Source organism: Coloeus monedula, assembly GCF_965178545.1.
Source record: "Coloeus monedula genome assembly, chromosome: 9".
Taxonomy (NCBI): Eukaryota; Metazoa; Chordata; class Aves; order Passeriformes; family Corvidae; genus Coloeus; species Coloeus monedula.
In genome coordinates this window covers 2,005,043-2,028,846 of record NC_138789.1, presented here as the reverse complement: position 1 = coordinate 2,028,846, position 23,804 = coordinate 2,005,043, and the positions used below count along the sequence as shown (strand labels likewise).

Genomic DNA, 23,804 nt, shown 5'->3' with positions numbered 1-23,804 from the left:
TTATGAAGTGCTAGAGCTAAGCCCATCAGACCTTTTGTGACTCTACAGTTGTCCCAGTTTTGCCTAGTTCGTTTCTGTACTCATGCTGCTGGTTCTGTCTGTCGGTATTTAGTTCTCTTGTCAGACTCATTTATTGGCCTGATTGTATTTACTAGCTCATCCTTTTCCTGGTTTTATTTGCTGAAATTAGTTCAGTTTTTCCCTTTTTATTATTTGATTATAAAACTGAATAAATTATAATGAGTTTTGGAGTGGTGTTGTTCCTATAAATCTGTGTAACACCTCTTTACTGTATTTGAATTCTTGTCTTTACTCCACCTTGAATTCTCTTTACGTTCACACTGCAAGGACGTTTTAACTGCTGGATGTAATGAGTTGTTAGTTCGTTTCTTGACTATAGCACAGAAATAGACATTTGTGATTTCCTTTCCACCTCCTTTCTCCATATGTAAATCTGGAGAACTAGTCACTTTTATTTCTCTTAACTGGGTTGCGGAGAGGGAACATCAGTCTCCTTTCATCTCTAGAAAGGCTGCCAAACAGGCCTGTTGGATCCCTAGGGACTGTTGCAGAAAACTTGAGGAAGCATGTGCTTGCCTCATACTAATAGTAGTTCATTCCCCTTAATTCATTTTCTCTAAGGTTCCTAGAGCTGTTTCTCATCCCTGTGCTCCATCTCTTTGATCTCAGACCACAAGTGTAATACAATCCTGTATGATTTTATTTTTAGGAATCCATGGGAAAGAGTTCTGATGGGAAGGCTTATGTCATTACTGGAATGTGGAATCCTAATGCACCCATGTTTCTAGTACTTAATGAGGAAACTCCTAAAGGTAGTGGAATGTAATCTGTGTGTTTGTTTCACCCAGCAGGGGTTTGGTGTGTGTGCTTTCTCCTGGCAATCACGGTGCATGGCTAAGTACATGAACCATTATGTTGTTCCAAGAGTCCATTGCTGGGAATTTTCCTGCATAAACATGTGCAACACAGAGTTGTGAAGAATTGTTCGCAGAGCAGTGTGGTGCTGATGTGGAGGTGTGACATGAGTGTGTGGGGCTGATGTGCCTGTCCCTGGTTATCAGGACTTTTTGGTTCTAAGCATTTCCAAGTTGTTTTCTACCTGTTGTACTCAGCAAAGCAGTGTGAATAGCAGGCGTTGGGGTTCTCCTCCTTCTAGGTCTGAGCTGATTACAAATAGCATTTCATCCCCTGCCTCTTGGGGCACCTGGCAGTGATGCATTCAAGTGCTTGATTATATAGCACAGTTTCTTATTGCTGGAACTTACATCCTCTGATGGGATTTGAAAACTTGGAATGTAAATCTGGAGTTCGTTTTCTGTCCCAAGGCAGAGCTCACATCAACTTGCTTAAAGGCATATCTGAGTACCTGCAGCCACTGTCAGCATTCCTGCTGATGGATTTTCAAACCACGTTATTTACAGAACTCCTTACACAGTGTGACCTTATCCTTTGCATGCTCCTTTTGTTTGATGGGGATCATGCACCTTAATGGTGTTTGCTTGGTGTGATGTCTTGCCCCTGTCTTTAAAACAAGGCCATAATATCTTTGTTTTTGAAGTTATCAGAGTTCCTCGGTGCACTGGTTAATGCACACTTTCCTTCTGTGCAGCAGACACGGAGGGTGTAGAACTCAGGCAACTAAACCAGGTGCAATAGAACCATTAATTAAACAGAAAGGATTTTCAGTTTGAACAGCAGTGTGCAGTTTGAGCCTGACTAAATGCTTCTCATTTTTGTGTTTCAGATAAGCGTGTGTTCATGACTGTGGCTGTGGATATGGTCGTCACTGAAGTAGTAGAGCCAGTCCGGTTTCTGCTGGAGACTGTTGTGCGTGTGTATCCTGCCAATGAACGCTTCTGGTACTTCAGCAGGAAAACCTTCACAGAAACTTTTTATATGAAGCTAAAACAGGTAATGCCTTTGGTTTTTTTAGAACATTGGCCTCATCTGTCCTAATTTGGCCTTTATAAAAGTAAGGATGGCACCTGCTCCTCAGCAGTTTGCTTCTTTTAACTGTTTATTTCAGGGATGCTCTAATGCACAAGCATTAAGTAGCATGTATATAGTTTCACTGCCTTTGTGTCATGGTTTAACCCCAGCTGGCAAGTAAGGCCCACACAGCCGCTTGCTCACTCCCCCACAGTGGGATGGAGGAGAGAATCAGCAGAGTAGAAGTGAGGAAACTCGTGGGTTGAGATGGAGACAGTTCAGTAGGGAAAGCAAAAGCCATGTGCTCAAGCAAAGCAAAGCAGGGAATTCATTCACCACTTCCCATGGGCAGGCAGGTGCTCAGCCATCCCCTGGGAAACAGTGTAACACTGGCTTGGGAAGACAGATGCCATCATTCCAAACATCCCGTCTTCTTCCTTCTTTCCCCCACTTCACATGCCAAGCATGATGCCCTGTGGTCCTGTCGTTGGGGTTGCTGTCCTGGCTGTGTCCCCTCCCAGCTTTCTGTGCACCTCAAGCCCTTTTGCTGGTGGGGTGGGATGAGGAGCAGCAAAGGCCCTGACTCTGTGTAAGCAGCTGCTGGGCAGAGGCTAAAACTCCCCTGTGTTATCAATACTGTTTCCAGCAGAAACCCAAAGCACAGCCTCACACCAGCCACTGTGAAGGAAAGTAACTCTAACCCAGCCAAACCTATTTTGTACCTGCCTACTGAATTATCTTTAATTCTCTACAATGACCTCTAAAACAAGTCCATTTGACTGGTAAAATTGGGAACTGACTCTATAATTGTTCATTTTAAAATCAAAGGGCTACTGATACTCACAGTATGAAGGCAGGTAGCCTATTAAAGGCAAAGGAACCTAACACAGAGGTTTAAGAGAGTGAGGCTGTTAAGACTGTAGCTCAAGTCCCTTCTGATTTTGGCATTGGCTGAGGTACCTACGAGAGATCTGTCTGCTCAGGGTCACTGTACAATGGTGTGCAGCTGCATTCTCCTGCAGCCACTGCTGACCTGCTTTCTCCAAAGACTTATGTCTTAGTATTGGCCCAAAAGGTGAAAAGCAGAGGCCAGTCGTACTGTGTGCATTGGAATGGTGGTGCATCATCTCTGACTAATGGAACCAGAGAGCAGTGATTTAATTTTACTGAGCCTAATGGGAGTATTTGAGTCATCCTCTTTCTGTGGGGTACAGCAATAGGTCTGAAAAAACCAAGCTGTGTTGATATTACATGGGAAAATTGCTGCTGTGTTTAACACTTAGGGAGTAAATAAATCTCAATCAATGTTGTTTCTGTATTTCTTCTAGAGATTAGCATAGCAACTTAGAATTTGAGAAAATCTGAGAAGGCCTACTGTTACATGCAAATAAGAATATCTGCATTTTGACATGAAAAAAATACATTCGAAAATATTCCGCTCACAGCAGCTTGATACTTATCTCTAATCAGTTCAGCTTACCTTTTAAATCACTTGCAACTGTACCATTTTTAATTGAGTAATATGGATGCTTTCTTTTTCTCACCCCTTACAATGTGACAAACATACACATGCCTCTCTTCCCTGAAGAAACACATGCATTTCTTCCTGCTGCAAAATTCAGTCTGTTCTGCAGATCTTCAGAAAAGGAATATTTTTAGTCCTAGTAATCCTTCTGCAAGATGAGGTCCTGATTGTGGTTGCCAGGATCTCTTTGGGTGGTGTGTATCAAGTCTTTATTTCACCAGTTCTCAGCTGGACAGTTTGTGTTGAAGTAGCTGTTCCTGCTGTTACCTTTGGAAGATCCTGTAGCTCAGGGCACTGTTACTCCTTGGGAGATAACTCTGCAGATGGCGTTGGGATCAGCCATTTGTGAACTTCCTGGGAAAGCACTTGAGCATTAAGTAGATTTTAGAAAAATTAGAACCCTTCTGAGGAAGGATTCAGACAGGTTTAGCAGGCTGAGCTGAGATGGGTGAGGTGCAGTCAGTTACAAAGAATGACAGAAATGCAGGTTCCTGTGCAATTTAGGACTGTTCTTTCTGGTTATCTTACTGTATATTGCTTATGCACGTTTTCATTGTTACAACGTGGTCCTTGTCATGGTGGGTTTGTGCTTCAGAGAAAACCAACAATCACATTTTTTACATTTTATACAGGTGGGTCTTGCAGTTAACCAGAACATGTGCATGGAGCTGAAGACTTGTAATTATTGTAACAAACAGCAAACCCTACAGTACCTCATACCTTACTCTCTAAAACTTAAAAGCTATAGATAGCTATGGTTAATAACATTAGTGGCAGCAATACTTGATTGATTTAACCAAGTACTTTGTAATTAATCAATAATGGTGTTATGTGAGAATAAAACAGGGATAAAGGCCCTAATATTACCCTGCTTAATTTTACAAAATGCAGGGTATTTGTGCCTACACCCCAAAATTCATTGAACTGACTTAACGAGAAATGCAGTCAGCAAAACTGGCTGATAATTGGAGCCTTTGCTTTAAGGGAAGCAGGTCTGAATGATTAATGTAAAATAAATGAGGAAAGTTTTCTCACTATAAAATAACTGATATTGTGTCAGTCCATACAGTCCCTGTTTAAGTTGCTCATCTGCATAATTTCACCAGCTGGTTGAAATTGCAGATGTGGGTCAGTAGTGCATGTACATCTCCAGTGAGCCATCGTGGAGCCTTTCAACTTTATCATAACTTTGTTTCTTGAACAGATTGAGGCTACTCCAACTGCAACTGTGTTCTTTTTCATGGTTAATTTGATGTTTTCAGTGTGTTCCAAAAATTAGCTTATTTTAACTGATTAGGCAAGATGCACAAAGAACAAAATAGCACAACACTTTGGGCTGCTTCATTTAATACCATGATTAGTTTGCAGTTATTTACAATTCTCTAAAAATACAGTAGTCACTGCATGTCACTGAAAAATAATTGTGTTCATAACTGTAACTCAGAGGAAAAACTAATCCTCCTTTTATTGTAAAACTTGCAACTGCTTAAACTATAGTTAACTGACTTCTTTTTCGTAAGAAAATCATAGAATCATTGAATGGTTTGGATTCACAGGGACCTTCAAGATCATCTAGTTCCAACCCCCCTGGCATGGGGTTCCATTACATTTCTCCATTGGAAGGAGTGTATTTTAAATTATATTCTGCAGAAGAAAGATAATTTTTCCTGGTTTTCTAGTGAGCAAAGCACTAAAAAGGGCTTTTCACAATTTACGGCTTTTCAAAAGTGTGAGGTTTTGTTTCTTCTTTAGTCTTGTCTTCACCTCCAAAAAGCTCTTACCATGATTTTTTTTTTTCCCCCTCAGGCATTCAGCTCCTGTTTCAGTTACTCCAATATTTTTCCTTTGTTCTCTCCTCTTTTCTTTAGCTTTCTCTTTGATTTAATGTCATTACAGCTGTTTAAATTGGAAAGCTTTTTTTATCGTTGTTCTGAGCAATACTGAAAATGGTTGTTCAGGGGCAGCTTTGGAAATAATGCGGTTTTATTTACATTTTCTACCTGTAAAACTGGGAGAAACAACTGTCAGATACTGCCATTTGTTCGTGCCAAGGCAAAGAAATTTGAGGCACTCTTGACCAAACTACTTTTTAGCCTTTCACAGCCTTATTTTTCAACAGCGGCAACCTAATACATACCCGTATTTTGGTTTAGTCTGAAGGAAAAAACCACACAAGTGCTGGAGATGCAATTTATGAAGTTGTCAGTCTGCAGAGAGAATCTGCCAGAGAGGAAGAATTAGTCACCCCAACAAGTGGAGGAGGGCCTATGTCATCCCAGGAGGATGAGGCAGAAGAAGGTAAGGATAAACGAGCACTCACAGTTTCCATGGATAGTACTGTTATATTTCTGCTGTTCATTTACTCATTTAATTCTTAATACAACTGTTCTGGACAAAAAGATCACCCGTAATTTTCTATTAGCAGTAGTAGTATTTTTACCAAGCCATTGTTTGGATGTCTTCCAACAGCAGCAGCAGACACCATGTGTCCATCTTTCTGTGTGCTGCAAAATGCATTACTGGGGCACCCGTGCTCTGCCAGCAAGTTAGAAAATGGTTTGCAAAGGTGTTTTCTTCTGATCAGAAGTCATTTGCCTTGAATGTGCTGTGCTGTTAAAGAGGACAGCATGAAATTAGGCTTTGGAATGGCAGGTTTTAAATGCCTCTTTGTAAAGAAAGCTAAAAAAATATCCCAGGCAGACTCACATGGGTATTGTCCTCATCCCCTGACTGACAGCTTAGCACGTGATTTGTTTTCCCTCACGTATATCTAGGGCTTATTAAAATGTCTCTTGGTTCAGTTGGGGATTGCTACAGGTCATGGACCCAGAGTATTTGCCTGCCTCTTCCAAAGCTTACAGTGCCTCAGTATATTTCATGCTTTGGGGGTTTTTTTCTCAGGGGGTGGTATTTTATGTTTTGTTTTGTCTTTTTGAAGGCCCTTGGCCTACTGTTGTTTCTTTGTACTTTGAGGGTTAGCATTCAGGATAGGCTTTCAGTGTGCTATTTTTGATCTGGATGTCTGACCTACCAGGAATTGTGATCGTTTTACCAAGTTATTCTTCAGATTTCTGGCACTGTTCTGTCAATACCGTAAAAAGTCTCACTCACTCCTGTGGAAAAATTCTTTCTTGGTTCTTAGTTATAGGTAAGTATTGGATATTAGCTTATGCAGTAGGAGTCAGAAGCCTGGGATTAACAGGCTGGAGCTGGCAGGTGTGGTTAGTCCCAGTTACAAGCCAAACCCCCCTACATACCCCAGGTGACACCAACCTTTCCGAAAAAACCCCAGTCAGGTGCTCTTTGAACTTTGATCTTATTCCTGAAAGGGAGGGAATAGGCACAGACTAGCAATGTCAGCCCCCTTTGTGTCACTTCTGAATAGTAAAATTACTATTTTCTCCAGAGGAATTCTTCTGTTCCATTGCTGTTTGGGATTGCTTTGCTGTTCATAGCAAGAATTAGTTCAGGTTTGGCCTTTGGAACTTGTAGATCAGTGTAGTGTAATTCAGCTGCTGGTGTTCTTTTCCTTGCTGGATATATGAGTTGTAGAGCCAAATTGATTTGTTTGATAGGGTAGGGTTTAAATAATTGAGGTTTTTTTTTCAACATTGCTTTTATTGGGAAGAATAAAACTGCTGCAGAATGTGGTGAATGCAGCACAGTTGGGAATAACATGGATACTGTCCTCTTGGTACTGTTACAGGATGGCTTTATTTTATTACAGAGAAAAAGTATTCCACTGGAGTATGAACCTAGGTTTAACTTTGGTTTAGCTCCTTAATGCTAGTTTCCATATTTTAAATGTAGATGACTTCCTAAGAGAAGACATTAAAAATATGATGCGCCTCTGTTCTCATGGAAACCACATTTAGAGTTCCGTGCCAAGAAGTTCTTTATCCTGGAGGATATGCAGGTTCAATGAGTCATTTGCAGTTTTTCTAAATAAATCTCTTCATTCTTTTTTTTTCTTTTTCTTTTCAGGGTACTAATTATGATGATGGAAAAAACCCCCTTGAGTTTACAATGTCTTGTCTTAGCCTTGGAAGAAGGCTTTTTCTTTTTTTAATGTAAAGTATGATAGCTACCTGGCTATATAGGTTCTTTTTACTTTTTACTTTTCTCCTTTTTTTTTTCTTTTTTTGCTTTTTCCTTGTATGCCCACAGAATATTCCTTAATTGATTTCAAAAGCACTATACATTGCATTTTTCTTGTATGAGAATGCACTGTATCTGATTCCTGTGTACTCTGCATGCACACAGCTCACTGGGATGTCTTGTGCCATGAGTATATGAATAAAGATGGTCATAAAAAAGAAGGCATTTTTTCAATATTCTTTTCTTTTTGTTTTAATGAAAGGCCAAACATATGATACCTGCCAATAATGATTTTAAATAAACACTAGCCTAAAGGTAGGCCTAGTATCTTTCTACAGCTGCGTGTAGAAAATGGACATCATAGACTCTCTAAATAACATTCTCAGCTTTTAATATTTTTTCTCATTTTAGCGTGATTTTTCATGTGAACAGCTATATAAAAAAATTAAGACCTTTGCTAAGGTTGTGCAGTTGTTACTTAGAGATCTTTCAGGTCAACCTCACTTTTGTTTTTTAATTACTAATACTGTGATAGATATTTCTGGCAACCCAATCACTTATGGTCCTTTGCTTTGGAGATAATAATTTAAAAAGAATATTTATATTAATAATCTCTTGTCAAAACCTAGAATGTAAAGTGCACTCCTTAATAAGAAGCTTTCTATTAAATTCTAAATTCTAAATTTTAAAAAGATTAAAATGTATAATGAGGTAAGTCTTACACTTTCTGGAAAGGTTTCAAGTAAAGTGGATTTAAGTATCAACTTGTATTAATATGCAGAAAAGTTCACTGTTAATACTTAATTTTGAGTAGAACCTTGTAACAAGGTGCAGAGCACAGATGGTTGAACTCCTCTTTCTCCTTTTTAGAGCATTAAGAAAGGTGAGAGCATGCCTGGAATCGATGGTGTGGATACTGCAGTATTGAGAAAAGCAAAGCTCAGAGAGCATTTTATTGTAGTATTGTTCTGTGGTAGGATGAAGTGGCTGCCCTTGTGAGCTTAAGGATTGGGGAAAATGGCTTTCCAGCAGAAGCATTGAAAGGAGGATGTAGGCCTAGGAATAAATAACAAAGGGAGAAGGGGATGAATACATTGCTCAGACCGTCTGTGGAATGATGACCTTCCTTTGGCTCTAATATTTGAATGATTTCTTTTTAACTCTGTGTAACATTTCAGGAGAACACTAGAAAGCTCCATTTGAGTTTCTTCTGGTGTCAGGATAAAGTTGGAAGGTTAAGGATCACTGTGAGCAGGAGCAGTGCTGTTCAAAACCAGAAAATATTCTTTAAGCTGATTGTTACTGGGTTGAAGATACTTTGCTGAAGCTTTCTGTGGTCCCGGGTGTCTGCTTCCAAGCTCTCATTCCCATCTATGAGTTGGCTGCAGAGTAAGCACAGATTGTTTAGCAGATACCCTGAAACAGATAGAAGGTAATTCAGGTAAAAGATGACTTGCCTACCAAAAAGAAGCTTCTGAACATGAGCTGTAGGGTGCCTCTGGAACACTCTCAGATGACTTCCAGGAACGCAGAACTTTTCCGTTTGTGTTTTGTTTGCCAAGAGAAGAAATAAAAAACTTCAGAAAGTGAAACTTACCTTCCTACTCCCTCTGTCTGAACACTAAGAGCAAAAAGAAAGAGATAGACAACAGAAAAATTATGTTCAGAGGTATGGAAGTTCAGTGTGGAGATGGCAGGATGTGACATTGAAAAGAGACCTAAAAGAACAAGGGACCGTGAAAGTTTCAGAAGAACTCGGGATGTGTTGTGTTGGTCACACAAAAAGAAGGTGTGTGCAGTGGGTAAGAGGTGGGCGACACTAAATGATTGGAGATGATCAGCCAGGCTAAATCAAAATGCTGGGTCAAGTGTTGTGGGTGGGTAGAGGCTGTTCTCAGTATTCAGGAAAGCAAAGGAGTAGAGGAGGTGATGATTTAGGAATGAATAGAACTCCTGAGAGAGTATTTAGTGATAAAATAGGGGTTATGATGCGAACAAATGAGGGTGATTGTGTGAGAAGAATGACATGAGTAGTGTTGAAATAGTCAACTCCACATTTTAATCCAAATTAAAAATAGCTTTATGTACTTCGCAGGAACTGTTTGTTATATTAATCCGACGGAGTAAAGTTGGTGGGTCCTAAAGAAGATCAGTTGAATCAGTCTTCGAGACTTTTTGCCATCTCCATAAAAATGAACTAAAATGTCACAAATCTGAAAATCATGAGGCCATTTGGCCAGTTGCTATCTCCAGAAAAGAACCCTTTGCTGCAGTTCCACAAGAAATGAGTTTTAAAATACAGACTCCACTAAGAATAGCATCCAAATGAAAGGAAAATACTCCTGGCAAGCCTGATGTCATTTTATGGACTCTACTGTCCATAAAATAGTCCAAAATGGATTATTTTCACACCTTACAAGTTCCCTTGTGTTATTAAAAATCATAAAATAAATGCACTCAGGTGATTTCTGCAGCTATTACTGTGCTGCCAGGAGGAATGTGATCATGTGATACTTTCCTTAAAATGTAAAAAAATACTGGGTGCAGAGGACTTGGTGTTTTGAATACGGTGGCAGTTAATAGTTGAAGTTGTACTTAGATTTGTTCATGCAAGTATGGCCTTTGTGTTACAAGGTGAGTATTTGAAATGTTTCAAATTTGAAGCACTTCTGTGCATTGCAGAAGTATTTAATGAAATTGCAAGGTTGTAAATGAAATGGAAAATGGGGGATTTTTAAGGTTGTTTCTGTTCTGGGAAGTGGAATACTCCCAAAGAGTGTGACTTATCCTGAGCTCTTTTATCCTTCTCTTCTTCCCCAGTGTCCACTCCACACTCCTGCACAGTGGGTGTGGGAACACTCTGTGGGTAGGGGTTTTTTGTTTGATAAAATTTGTTCCTCACACTTACTTTGTGAGGTTCAAGGCAAAACATAATTCCCTAATTCTGGCCTGTGGTTCATGAGTGTTCCAGGGAAATCTGTTGATGCCTTTGGTTTATTTTTGCAGAATGACAGAAAGAGATCTTTTCAAAGAAAGGTAGTTTTCAATTCTGTGGGTACTGGCTCAGTTCTGTTTCAGTAGGTGAATTCTGTTTCTTGGATTTCAGGCAGGCTTATTGAGGGTTTTTTTATAAATTTCATAAAATCTCTTCAGATTGTGGTACAAAATAGGCACAAAATGAGCATAAATTTGTGTTTTCATCTTGTCTGGAAGCAATCACAGATTATTTTGAATGATTTGGATGCTTTGTTCATTAGTGGTTGTCTTTCCTTGTCTATCTGTAATCAGTATGAAAGCAGTTTGAAAAAGGATTTGCAATCCTCCTGGCTTATTAGGAATTCAAACTTGCTACTGCTAGAGGATCTTCTCAGGTTTTCAGTCACCAATTTTGGGTGGCCTCAAGCTGCCACTGCTTCTATAATTTCACACATTCGCACATTTCACATAATTAAAAAAATCCACCTACTTTTGTATAAAGCTTATTAAAAAGATTGTTCTCAACCAGCAGTTCCCCTAACCTCAGAGTGAGATTCTTCCTTGTTTTAGTTTTGGTCATTAGACTTCTGGTATTCTGTGAGTGTAAAGGCTTTCTAATCTAAGTGCCTTGCATGTTGCCTTGGCACTTAAAGTAAATACCAGGCAATCCACCACTTCTAAGTGTTTCTAACACTGATATTTGTTTTTTCTCATTGATTGCCTCAAAGATGGGAGTAGATTCTAATCTACAAATTCACAAATTACTAATGCATTGCCTTAGAGTTGTGACAACATCTCAAATTTTATTTCCTTGCCTGTTCTCTGAGATGTCAGCTATCAGACAGCACGGTACATGTGGAACATGTTTGTGTTTACAGGGCTACCTCCACTGTGCAGCATTTAGTTGCCTTTGTCATCTGTGTGGGAGCAAAACCACCGAACTGAAGCGATAATTCTTCCCCGCTCTCTTTTATTCAGCTTTATGCATTTCTGCATCAAGTTTAGAGATGTCATGGTGGCTCAATTTTATGTGCACTACACGAGGGGAGGATCTTCTCTTGGATGCCCAGTTAAGGTTTATTTCTGGGACATATTAAAATAATTCTCATTTCATGTGACAGTGGTGCAGGGCATGTGTTGGAAGGATATGACGTAGAACAAAGCTAGTGTTTTAAAGGTAGGGCATATCAGATAAAGATATAAGATAGGGTTTAAAATGCAGGATTTGTTGTATTAAAAAGAAAAAGGTCACTTTGGCTGCCATTGCACACAACCAACAGGACTGCTCTCAAGTACAAGTGTGGGTCCTTTGGGAGATTTTTGCACAGTCTTTAACATGTTCAAACCATGGTGGTCTGCAGTGAGGGAAAGGCAGAGGTCATACAGCTGTGTGCTCTTCCCCCCTCTCTCAGTGTTTATCACCTACAGGGTTTGGGACCCACATTGTGCATTACCTAAAGAAGCAATTAAATTTGCAGCCTGTTGGCAAGGTAATCAAAATGTTGTGATTTGTCGGCATGAGGTGTTGCTTGAACGATTCTAAGTGAAAAATGTGTATCTTATAATTCATAAAAAGGAATGACAATCAAAATAGTGGGGTTTTTTATTACTGGTTTGCTTTTAGTGAAAAATTGTTACTTTATTTTTTCTTTTTGCTCTCTTTACTTGTACTTGTGTAGCTGCCAAATTAATATTGCAAGTTAATTATGTGACTAACATAAGCAGAAGGTTCTTTTGAGCAGAATTCAGTGCAGGTTGTCTTTGTTCAGATTCATTAATCTCTATTTTTTTGCTCCTGATTATTCCTCTTCCCTCTAAATAAGAAAATACACTGACAATTGTCATTTCATAAATCGGTTATTTGGAAGACATTTGGAAATCTTTTGTGTTCATCAAAATATTTTGTAGGTGCACTAAAAAGTTGGACATCTCTGAAAATTTGCCTTATTTAATACTGGAATGACTTTCATGACTTAAACTTTGCTTCACTCTCATCCTCCCTGGCAGAACTGTAGTTCATGCTCTATAATTTCCTGTTGCCTTCTAAATGAAAACTTGCTCTTTTTTTGTGGCCTTTCTCACGATCCTCTTATCTTGTATGTATGGAAAGGTTCCATGTCAGTAACACTCTATCTCGTGCCCTGATAATATGCTGCCAACTTCAGCTCCTCCTTCATTTTTGTTCTTCTCTTACATAAAAATCAAACTGTTCATATTCGAAGTATTCCAATTCTATTCCCACTTATCTTAAAGACCTGAAGATTTCCTTCTCCTTCAGACTTCTCCTACTGTATTATTTTTCAGTTCCACCTACTCTTTTTATTTCATGTGTAACAGCTTCTCAATTAAAACTCATTAAATACCCTTTTTTCTCCTTCACATCAGTGCTCAAATCCCACCTGTTCATTTTTTATCTGCTTTATTCATGCTTTTCTACTAATTTTGGAGGTACTTATTTACTTCTATGCTCAACGTCTCTGAAACAACTCTGTAGTTTTCCACCTTATTTCCCTTTTTGTTAACTGAAAAAGGAGTTTGACTTCTGAGGTATTGTCATGTTTCAGGTGAACTAGTAGAATTTCCTGAAGAAGAACTGAATCAATTGGAAAAGCTGCTCCATAGCTGTATCATTGGTGTAAAATATGGATGAGGGGAGTATTGTTTAAAGCCAGATTTTGAAGTGTTGATGCAAAAAAACCAGCCCACTGAAAAAAAACCAACCGTCCCAAACAAGAAAACCCCCTTTCACTGTAAAACTGGGAAGATGAAAAACATTCAAGCACCTTAAATACCTCAGTTCTTGTTGTCATGAATAAGAGTCTTCCGCCGGAATTTATTTCCTCAAGCCAAAAATGGGTGCGCCAATAAACAAAGTTGAGTCTGTTCATCCCTGCTGAGAGAGAGGAACCTCTGTGCTGTCTGACTGGGCTCTGAGTTGGTTTCTCATAGTATTTAGTTCCAGTCTTTGCCCAGTGTGTCAGTGCTGCTCTAGGTGCTGGTTTTACCATCTGAGGATGACCTCTATTTGATACCCTGCACTATCAAATTAAGAGATGGGAAAGAAGAGGCCAAAATTTTGTGGTTCTCTGTGTTTCTCTGTGTATGTTTCTTTTCCTGTGGTGTATTTGCTTGTGCTGATTACTGTGTGTGTAATTCTTCTGGTTTGGACACTGGATGCCTCAGTATTTTGCTTGAACATCTCTCAAGAAAAAACACAGACTGGAGGAGAAAATGGGAAATGAGAGCAAGTGTGGAGAATTTGTCCTTTGAGGAAATAAGCAGAGTATTCTAGAGAAGAAACAATAAAGGCGAAGAATTTTTTTTTTTTTGAAAGTGGCGTACTAAAATTGTTTAGGAGAAGAAAAGTAATTGGCATAAATTGCAGGTTAGAAAAAATCAGGCTGGAGCTGAGAAATATAGTCAAAAGAGCAGTGAAATCCTTGGAATGAACTGACAAAATTATGTATATCCATGGACTGCCAATCTTCTTTTCTATTTGATTCACTCTTTTCTAGCTTGTTCTTGAATGTCCCTGCAGGTTTTTGAGAGAGATGACTTTTTACATGTTTGTTTGTCTGTAGGTGCACTAACAAAACAGATTACATGCAAAATCTGGCATCCAGGGATCCTCTCCCATCCCAAGGGATACCTGCGCAGACTTGCATATTCGTCTCATGCAAGTGGCAAATATTCAAAAGAGGAAAGTGCCAAAAGGAAGTTCTAGGTTAATCAATCTGCCTTAATCTGTGGGACTGGTTATGGAGCAAATACTCCTGGAAGTTGTTTCTAAAGATGTGAATGTCCAGTGGGGTCAGTGGGAACCCCCAGCATAGATTTATGAGGGACAAATCCTTGTGACCAACCTCATCACTTTCCTGTGACAAGGTGTCCATGCTGTGGGCAAAGGACAGGCAGTGGATGCTGTACACCTTGGTTTTAGCAGGGACTCCACACTGTATCCCTTAATGTCCTTATCATGAAATCAATGAGATAAGGACTGGACAAGGGGAAAATGATGTGGTTGGAAGGTTGGTTGAACTGCTGGGATGAAAGAATCAATCAATGGTGTGAAGTCTGGCTGGCAGCCAGCGACTAGTGGTATCTTTCTGAGGTCGGTGTCGGGACCAGTGCTGTTAAATGTCTTTATTAATTACCTGTGTGACAAGACCAAGTGCACCTCCAGCAGATCTGTGGATGACAGCAAATTGAGGGGAGTGGTCAGTGCTCTGGAGGGCAGGGCTCCTACTCAGAGGGACCTGGACAGGCTGGAGAAAGGCAAGGCCTTGGGAAGTTCAGTGAAGGCAAGTGCTGGGTCCTGTACCAGTGACAGAACAACCTCCTGTGACAAGACGGGCTCAACACCAACTAGATAAAAAGTGACTTTGTCAGAAAAGTACTTGGAGATCCCAGCAGACAAAAGTTAGAGAACAAGTCACCAGTACATGCCCACAGCAAAGGCAGCCGAGCACAGCGGGGGCTGTTTGCAGGAGTCCAGGCAGCAGGCCCAGGAGAGGATCAGCGCCCTCTGCTCAGTACCTGTGAGCCCGTGTCTGCAGTGCAGCCAGCTCTGGGCTCCCCGCTGCAGGACTCACACGGACACTCTGGACCGTGGCCAGTGGCCAGGCTGGCCGGATGGCAGGAGCACATGGTGGACAGTGAGAGGCTGAGGGAACTGGGTTTGGTTCAGGCTGGAGAGGAAAACATGTTGCTGCCTACATCTGCTACGTCAGAGGAGTTGGTGAAGATGGAGCCAGACACTTCTCAGATAAGCCTGATAACGGGCTGAGAGGCAACAGGCACAAGTTGGAAGCTGGGAAATTGTGGTTAGCTAAAAGGATGTGTTTGGTGGTTTGGTGTTATGACCCAAATTAACACAGAAGAGCAAGGAAAACTTAAGTCTCTGTGAATAAAACGGATCGAACCCAGAAAGGTTCGAAATACACCCCAAAACTTGGTTAAAACCAAACGAGGTTAGATGTTGGTGCCAAAAAACTTGATATATTTTATTTAATAGTAAAGGAGGCAAAGAGGAAGAAAATAGAAAAAGAGGTGTGTGTGTCAGGTGGGGGGACAGAGGTAGAGTGACAGGGGTTAGGTGGAAGCATATCACCCTTCAAGGGTCCCAACAACATCTCGTTAATCCCCTGCATCTGGTCTGCGGTGGTGAGGCTCCCCTGTTGCCCTGTGCCGAGAAGTACAGAATCCCATGGATTCATTTACCTTTGGGCCAGGTGGGAATGCCCCCATGCCTCCCTTGGGGAGGGCAAGTTTGACACTGTCCCCTGCAAGACTGTGGATCTCTTGCATCTTGTGCAGTGCTCTGGTGTAGGGTCTGGGGACCCCTTTAACCTTTGATGGGCCGTGACACCCCCTCTGCTGTCCCTCATGTGGATGCGGCTTTTCCCGGGGTGAAGGGCCCCACAGCAGGGCTCCTCTGCACAGCAGATGGGCATTCACTGCCTTGGACCAGAGGGTTTTTCACCACACACCCAAAGCCTCTCCTCCCCCCACCCTTTGGTGTGAGGGTCTGTGCCAGCCTGGCAGCTGATAGCCCCAGGGCTTTGGTCTCCGCCCCGAAGGTGCTAAGCTTGATCCCTCTGTGAATGGATTCTTCTTCTCCAGCCCTGACCTGAGTCACTTTATTTTATCTCCATCAATATGCAGTGCAGGGCCCCATTCAGGGTGTGGTGGTCTTCAGCTTCTTTTTTTATCCAGTTTTGCTGTAATAGGCAAAAGTCCTTCATGAAGATGTTTAAGCCATAAATGAGAACATTCCAGTCTCGGACAAGTGGTTGGCTTGTTTGTTTTTAAACCATAAGGTGGTCAAGTAGTGGAACAGGTTGTTCAGAGAGATTTTGCAATCTCTTTTCTTGAAGGTGTTCAAGACTAACTTCATATTGTGGTTTAACCCCAGATGTCAACTCAGCCCCACACAGCTGCTCATGCACTCTTCCCTGGTGAGATGGAGCAGAGAGTCAGAAAGGTAAAAGTGAGGAAACTCGTGGGTTGAGATGGGGACAGTTCAGTAGGGAAAGCAAAAACTGTGTGCTCAAGCAAAGCAAAGCAGGGGATCCATTCACCACTTCCCATGGGCGGGCAGGTGCTCAGCCATCCCCTGGGAAACAGGGCTCCCTCGTGTGTAACAGCGGCTTGGGAAGATGAATGACTTCTCTGAAGTTCCCCTCTTCCTTTTCGTTCCTGCTCTGCATGCTGAGCATGATGCCCTATGGTCTGGAACACCCCTTGGGTCAGTTGGGGTCAGCTGTCCTGGCTGTGTCCCCTCCCAGCTTGCTGTGCACCCCCAGCCCTTTTGCTGTTCCCAGCCAAACCCAGCACACCTCTTGCTCACGTCCCAGAGTGACCTGATCTAACCAGAGCTTGGAGTGGATCAGACTAGCTGATCTCCAGAGGTCTCTTCCATCCCAAAGTATTATTCCATGCTGATACCATACAGAGCAATGCTTGCTGTGGGGGTGTGATCCTTCAGGCTTGCTTTAAAAAGGCTCTAAATTCAGGGAATTGATTCATGAGGCATGACCTTCTTGTGAGTTTTGTGAATCATGTTGCAATTCAGAGCAAAACAGAAAACCTTTGAGACTTAACTGTTCCCTGGGGTAGTCTTAAAGCCTGTGTGTATGCACACATTCACAAGCCCAAGGTTTGCTCCCTTGAGATGGCTTCCATCGTCCACTTGCTCTGACCAAGTTTTAAGTTTTACTGCCCAGTTGGTGGCTCTGAGATGTCAGGGCAAATACAGGAGGAAGGGACAATGTTTAGAAGAAGGGATTTGTGGCTTTCCCAGCAGAATAAGGGTGGATTAAATCATGCTTTGGCTAATTCTGCTGCCTTACAGATGCTATGGAGTGTGGAAAAAATGTATAAAAATACTCAGAGAAGAACATATGCAGTTAAATATCCCTCCCATGGCATCTTTGTTTTTGTAGTTTATACCTTAATGCTTTAACAGGTTAGAATATGTAAATACTCTTTAGAATGGAAACAAAGGAGACATTTTTAAGGCTGTTTATTCTCTTCCCTTTGCCCTGTTCTATTTTGAAGTTTGTCGTTAGCGTCTTTTGAAAGGGAGCATATGGCATTTCTAATTAAGGCCTTAGATTTTCTGACATACAGCTGAATAATACATTTCAAACACTGCCAAACCTTCCAGATGAAAGAATTTTCTGCCTGAAGCACTGGAGTGTATGTGCTGTGTAACACTGGTCTCCTTTAGAACTTCGAAGAATTTTGCATGGAATACCAGCACTGTGAGAAATCGAGGGGTTTGTTTCTTCAGGCTGGTGGCAGTATTCCTTGGCAAGCTCAGGTTTGGATCTGATAAGAGCTAGTGTGCTTTGTGCTCAAAGGGTTCAGTGTAGCTTCATTTTGAAATGTTTTGGTCTGCTGGGGGATTTTAGTCATCTTTACCAGATTTCATTCCAGGCTGCAGGGTTTGTTTGTGTGTATTTGCAACATTAACTCTTGGAGAGATGTGCTGTAGTTCTTCAGTCTCTCCAAAGAAATTCTGATCCCTTCAGCATTTTGTGCCAAATTTTCTTCCTTTACTTGGAATGCATAAAACCTTTCTGAAATTGTAGTTTGTGATGAATTCCTGATGTGAGCTAGGTTTCTTGAGATTCTTAATCTGTACCAGTATCATTAACATGTATCTTGTGTCTCTGAATGGCCAATGTGCTCATCTCAGAGGTTTCCTCAAATTTTTTTCTTCTTTCCATGGGAAGTAGAAGGGACTGCATTTATTGTTGATCCCTCTGACACAGTTGTGCAAATCAGGAGAGGAGAGAATTTTAAAAATGTAATACATTTAGTTACTCTTTTTTTGTTGGTTTTTTGTTAGTTATTGCCGTGTGTGGTGAGGAAATTGGCCTTTACATTCTTTTTGGTAATTTTAAAAGGGAAGCTGAATCTTCAAATACATTTTTTCCTTCAGAACACAACTGGTTACTGGGAAACCTGTTACTGTGATACCAAATTTTAGTTAAAATTACAAACTTGGGGGTTTTAGATTTTCTTACTTCCATCTTTAGCTCTAGTGAATGCATGCAAAAGATTGGGAAACCTTAAAATCCAGGGGTTTGTGGATTTGTGATGCAGGTGGGTGGTTTTTTTGTTTGGATTATTTTTAAATCTATTGGGGAAGTATTTAAATGGAGGTTGGGCTTGTACTTGGGGACTGTAAAACTGTGCAAACAGGTTCCAAGCTAAAGGCTTTCACCAATGAAGTGTTCATTTTGAAACACAGAGATTTCTGCTGTGCTTCTCTCAGGGCAGTGTTTTTGCTGTTAATTGTCCTTGAAATACAGTATATGCTGTCTTTGTCCTCACAGCTCACTGTCAAATTCAAGCACTGGTGGTATTTTATTAATGACTTGTATTTGACAGCTGCTAAGAACATAAATTAGAAAGCTGTAATTGAAGTGAGAATGATAAGGATGAAGAGTTAACAGGGTAATTGCACAAGTACTGAAGATCCTCTTCTACCTGAGCTACTCTGTTGTCGACATAAAACTGGAGTTGAAGTGTTTAATGTGCCTGAGGGAATTCGGGATATTAGGTCAGCAACAAAATGTGACAGAGCTGTGTGGAAGAGAGTATTGGAGGGATTTGGGGGCAGATGTAGCTTCAGTTCTTCTTTTTATGTTACGTTTTCACTTCTGGAGACAGTTCAGGTCATAGGAGAGAGCAGCCTTGGAGCCCTCTAACATGAAATTGTCCATGGCTTCAGCAGCCTCTGAGGGTAACTGGTTGCCCAGAGAAGCTGTGGCTGTGCCATCCCTGGAAATGTCCAAGGCCAGACTGGACAGGGCGTGGAGCAACCTGTGCTAGTGGAAGGTGTCCCTGCCCATGGCAGGGGGGTTGGAACTGGATGAGCTTTAAGGACCCTTCCAATCCCCTTCTGGGATTCTGTGATGATAACAGGGCTGTTGCTGTGTCTCTTTTTGGGTTGTGTTTCCTACTGAAGACACTGAGAGCTGAAGCCTGTCAGCATCTGGTGGTGTTGAATTTGCACTTGTTTAATTCTTATCAGTATTTTATTCAGATAAAACTGGAAAAAGTCCAAATAACTGCAAGACCGTATTTGCATAAGGACTTGCCATATGGAGTTAGACTGTCCAGCTTACTGTGGGCAGCTGCACAGGCCCAGAAGACACTTGGAAACTTAAGGGGCACTTGGATTGGATGGTTATTTGAGCATGCTATTCCAGGCCCACATGATCCCTTCTGGGTTTGGCTGTTAGTCATATAATGGCACATATCCCTCCCTAAGTCTTTAATCCTTAGTAGTTATGTGGTTTCATTTGAAGCAATCCTCTCTGTTCCATGCACTGTGACCTTTAATGTCACAGTCTTGGTTTTTTTCTGCTCACCCACGAATTTACTTCAGTAAAAAAAATGATTTTGTGGCTCAGAGGAGGCTTCGTGTGCTCAGGGTACCACAGGATAGCCAGAGGGACGTGGTGTAATGAAGTAGCATTATCTGCTGTGCTTTAACAGAGACTTCTCTTCACATGAACTCTGGAGTGGATGTGACTTCTAGGTAACACTGTGAAATTTCGTTAAATGGAGAGTTGACAGCCTTGAAACTTTTCTCTCGTAATGCTGTTCTAGGTCCCAGTCCTTCCTCTGGTAACACTGCTGTGAATTATTCCCTAGTCCTGTTCTTTTAAACTTTATGATAACTTTATTAACCTACTTGTTTTTTAATGTCTGTTAAGCATTCTTTATGATTCCATTAAAATTTGGTGTCTTTTTATGCTTTTAAAACTGATATATGAGAAAAAAATTGTCTGAGACCTGTATGTATGCATCTTTAGTGTCTGTGCTCTTGGGTAAACCTGTGCATGCTTTTGTCTTCTTGTTTTTTCTTTATTTTTACAGAGAGTGATAATGAACTCTCCAGTGGCACTGGTGATGTGTCAAAGGATTGTCCTGAGAAGATTTTGTATTCCTGGGGAGAGTTACTGGGGAGATGGTAATGATTTATTTCTTACCTTAGATTTTAGATACTAACCTTTTATTTGGTTTATGATACTCTATGCTCCTGAGCAGGAGGCTTGAAATACTTCAGCTTACACAGTTTAAAAACTAAAATGCAGGACACATTGAAGTGTAGTTTTTAAACTTAATTTAAAGGGGACTGGTATAGATAACTTGGAGGTTTTTCTGACAAATCTTTGCCATAGCATGTGCAAAAGTCTGGTTTTGTTCAGCGTTCGAGAGTGTATTTGTATGTGCTCACAGAGCAGGTATGAGTCTTCACAGGCAGAGCTTTCTGGTCATTTGGGGCTGGGTGTTAAATCCTCGTGGATCTCAGTGCCAGGATAGGGCAGACAACTCCCACGTGTCCCATCTAAGCCATTCGTGCCAGCTGGTGTACATTGAATTTGTTTAGAAGCACTTTTTTCCCCTATTTTTTAAAATGTGCTATATGTAAGCACTTGAAAAGGAATCTAGAAAGACTCTGAATCCTCACTGGAACTGTTTCTGTTGCTGAATAAAACCAAGACTATTTGTAAGCCCAGACTATGTTCTCAACAGTGTTATTTCTGTTGTTTAATTACTTGCTTCAGTAGCAGTGCATACTGTGCCAAGAGAGGAGAAAGTCTGGCTGTTTGCTGCCTCACAGAGACCTCAGCAAGTGCCAGAACCACTTACTTGGTTTTCCCTATGTGAGGAGGAGCTCCAGCTGCCAGAGGCAAAATAATCAGAGGTCCTTAATCTGGAATTGGTGGTTCCCTTTTCCTGACTCCAAAAAGAGAGATGAACAACATTTTAAGGATTTGTTTGGGCAATTCCTCCCTTTACTTGGCTACTCCATAGCTTTGAAGAAACAGCCTCTTGCTGGCGACCTCATCTGTATAGCAATCTCACACAAAGGTTTCTGGATTAGGCATCACAAGGTTTTACTGAGCTTAACTGAACCCTCCCTCTGGAACCCTCTCCAGGGTGTTTTTAACTATTCTGTCACCCAAGTTTCTGACTTTAATCCAAGATCCAAGATTGGAAGAAGCTACTTTTCAATTTAACTTTTTTTTTTAAATTCATTTGTCAGTTGATTCTTCTCTTTTTAACCTGTGTCCTTGACAAATACCTGAACGCTGTGGATGAGCATGCTGAAGTAAAAAGACACCCACAGCTCATTGTCTCCAACTATTTCTTCTGATTACTCAAGTATACTGATCGACGAGACAAAACATTTAAGACTTCTGGAATAAACTATTTTGGAATCCTACCATAACTTACACATAAATCAGACAATTGTTCAGTAGTTAAAACAGCTTAAAATCAGTTAAAAGTGTGGTGAGATCCAAGCCTGTTTGAAGACTAGCAAACATTTCTTCAGGGGTGTCTCAAGCAATATTACCTCTTGAGAGAAATTCAAGTCTGGAAACTACTTGAGTTCTTGAATAGTGTTATGCTACATTTTATGAACAAAACTTAGAGTAACAGATGAAAAATGGTAAGGACCTGAAAGCTAAAAATAAGTTGAAATAATACCTTTTAGTGTGTTGAAAAGTGTGCCATATGTTAGTAGAAGATCTGTGCACTTGTAAAAAAAGTAAATAAACAAAAATTAACATATCCACTTGGGGAACTGGTATGCTGATTTGTCTCTTAGATGAAAAATTTCTTGGATTTTAATTGCTTTTTGTCATGTCATTAAAATGTCACTGTAACCTATTGGACTCAGCAGAAACACTCTTCCAAGACTCTCCTTCAAACATTTAAACAGAAATAAGAATAAGATAATTTACCAAAAAGATAGAATGAACAACTGAAAAGTAATGGTACATCTATTTATTTTGCTATTTACTGCATCCTCAGCATTAAAGTTGCTCTTGCCAGCTAAGGTGGTTTAGCTGACTGGTCAACTATTTCTTAAGAAAACCCCAGTAGCAATGATCATTAACAGTCTTTGATCAGAAATATGTGTTTGTCAAGTTGGAGCATAGTCTGTGCATTGCTGCTCTGTGTCCTTGCTCTCTGATATTTTAAAAATTGGGTTTATGAGTTTTGTGCAGGAGAATTGCAGCATTTTGTAACAAAGATGTCAGCATCCATGAATGGTGACCCCCCATGTGATAAAGGGTAAGGTTAGAATAAGACAGGATTTTTTTATGCTCTTTTCTGTTGCTCTGAGCAAGGATTATGGATGCTCAAGCTGTTGCCCATTCAGTTCTTGGAAGGCTGACAATGGAACTTAGTAATGCTGTCCAGCATGGACTCATGTTGCTAAAGTATTATTATATTATTATATTGCCATATTATATTATTATATTATTATATTGCCATAAAATACAAGCACAGGACAGAGCCAGTAAAGTCAGGTTGTGTAATTCTCGGTTGGGATTATGTTCAGGAGGGTGCTACAGCATGTGTGTTTGTACTGGTTCCTTGGTGTTGCTGAAAATGTCCCTGTTATATTTCTGTGGGAAAGTCCCTTTTTAGCTGTTCATTTGATCAGCTTGCCCAGTCCTCAGCCCTTCTGTATATCTGACATGACATGTATGACCAGATCCGTGCAATAACCAAACTAATCCACAGCTAGAGCTTCAACTTCCTGATGTATTTACTATTGATTTATTCCTCAGTGTGCATGTCATAATTCTGTAACTGCTTAGAGTATCTGGTCATAGAATCACTGAATAGTTTGGGTCGGAAAGGATCTTAAAGCTCATCTCATTCCAACCCCGTGCCATAGGCAGAGACCCCTTCCACTGTCCCAGGCTGCTCCAAGCCCCTTCCAGGCTGGCCTTGGACACTGCCAGGGATCCAGGGGCAGCCACAGCTTCCCTGGGTACCCTGTGCCAGGGCCTCCTCACTGTCACAGGGAAGAATTTCTTCCCAAGACCCATGTAACCCTGCCCCTCTGTCCATTTAAAACCATTCCCCCTTGTCCTGTCACTGTCTGCCCCTATAAAGGTTCTCTCCCTGCTTTTTATAAGCTCCTTTAAGGTACTGAAAGGCCATAATAATGTCTCCCTGGAGGCTTTTTTTCTCCAGGCAGAACACCCCCAGCTGTCCCAACCTGTGTCCATAGCGGAGAGGCTGCAGCCCTTGGAGCATCTCTGTGGCCTCCTGTGAACTCGTGCAAGTCCTTTAAGCCAAGTGCTTAGTGCTTTTAATGTTTCTGTGAATACTGGTTTTCTTTCTCGCTCTTTCCCATTACTAGGGTAATGTGACTGGCTGCAAAATGGACTGAAAAAGAGAAAAGGAACTAGTTTTTATTTGGTTA

At 40.9% G+C, this 23,804-nt stretch overlaps 1 protein-coding gene across 6 annotated transcripts in view; it reads left to right on the top strand.

Annotated features, from left to right (window-relative positions):
- RABGAP1L (RAB GTPase activating protein 1 like) overlaps nt 1–23,804 on the top strand; it is a gene marked incomplete at its 5' end in the record, with an annotated part of 238,535 nt that overhangs the window by 33,598 nt on the left and 181,133 nt on the right. For all 6 annotated transcript variants that reach the window (XR_014226648.1, XM_082287051.1, XM_082287048.1 and 3 more), the window contains 4 exons: nt 731–833; nt 1,766–1,932; nt 5,629–5,773; nt 20,447–20,540. Coding sequence is in view for 5 of the 6 variants with exons in the window: in XM_082287051.1 (XP_082143177.1) it covers nt 731–833; nt 1,766–1,932; nt 5,629–5,773; nt 20,447–20,540 (509 nt within the window). The remainder of the gene's footprint in view (nt 1–730; nt 834–1,765; nt 1,933–5,628; nt 5,774–20,446; nt 20,541–23,804) is intronic.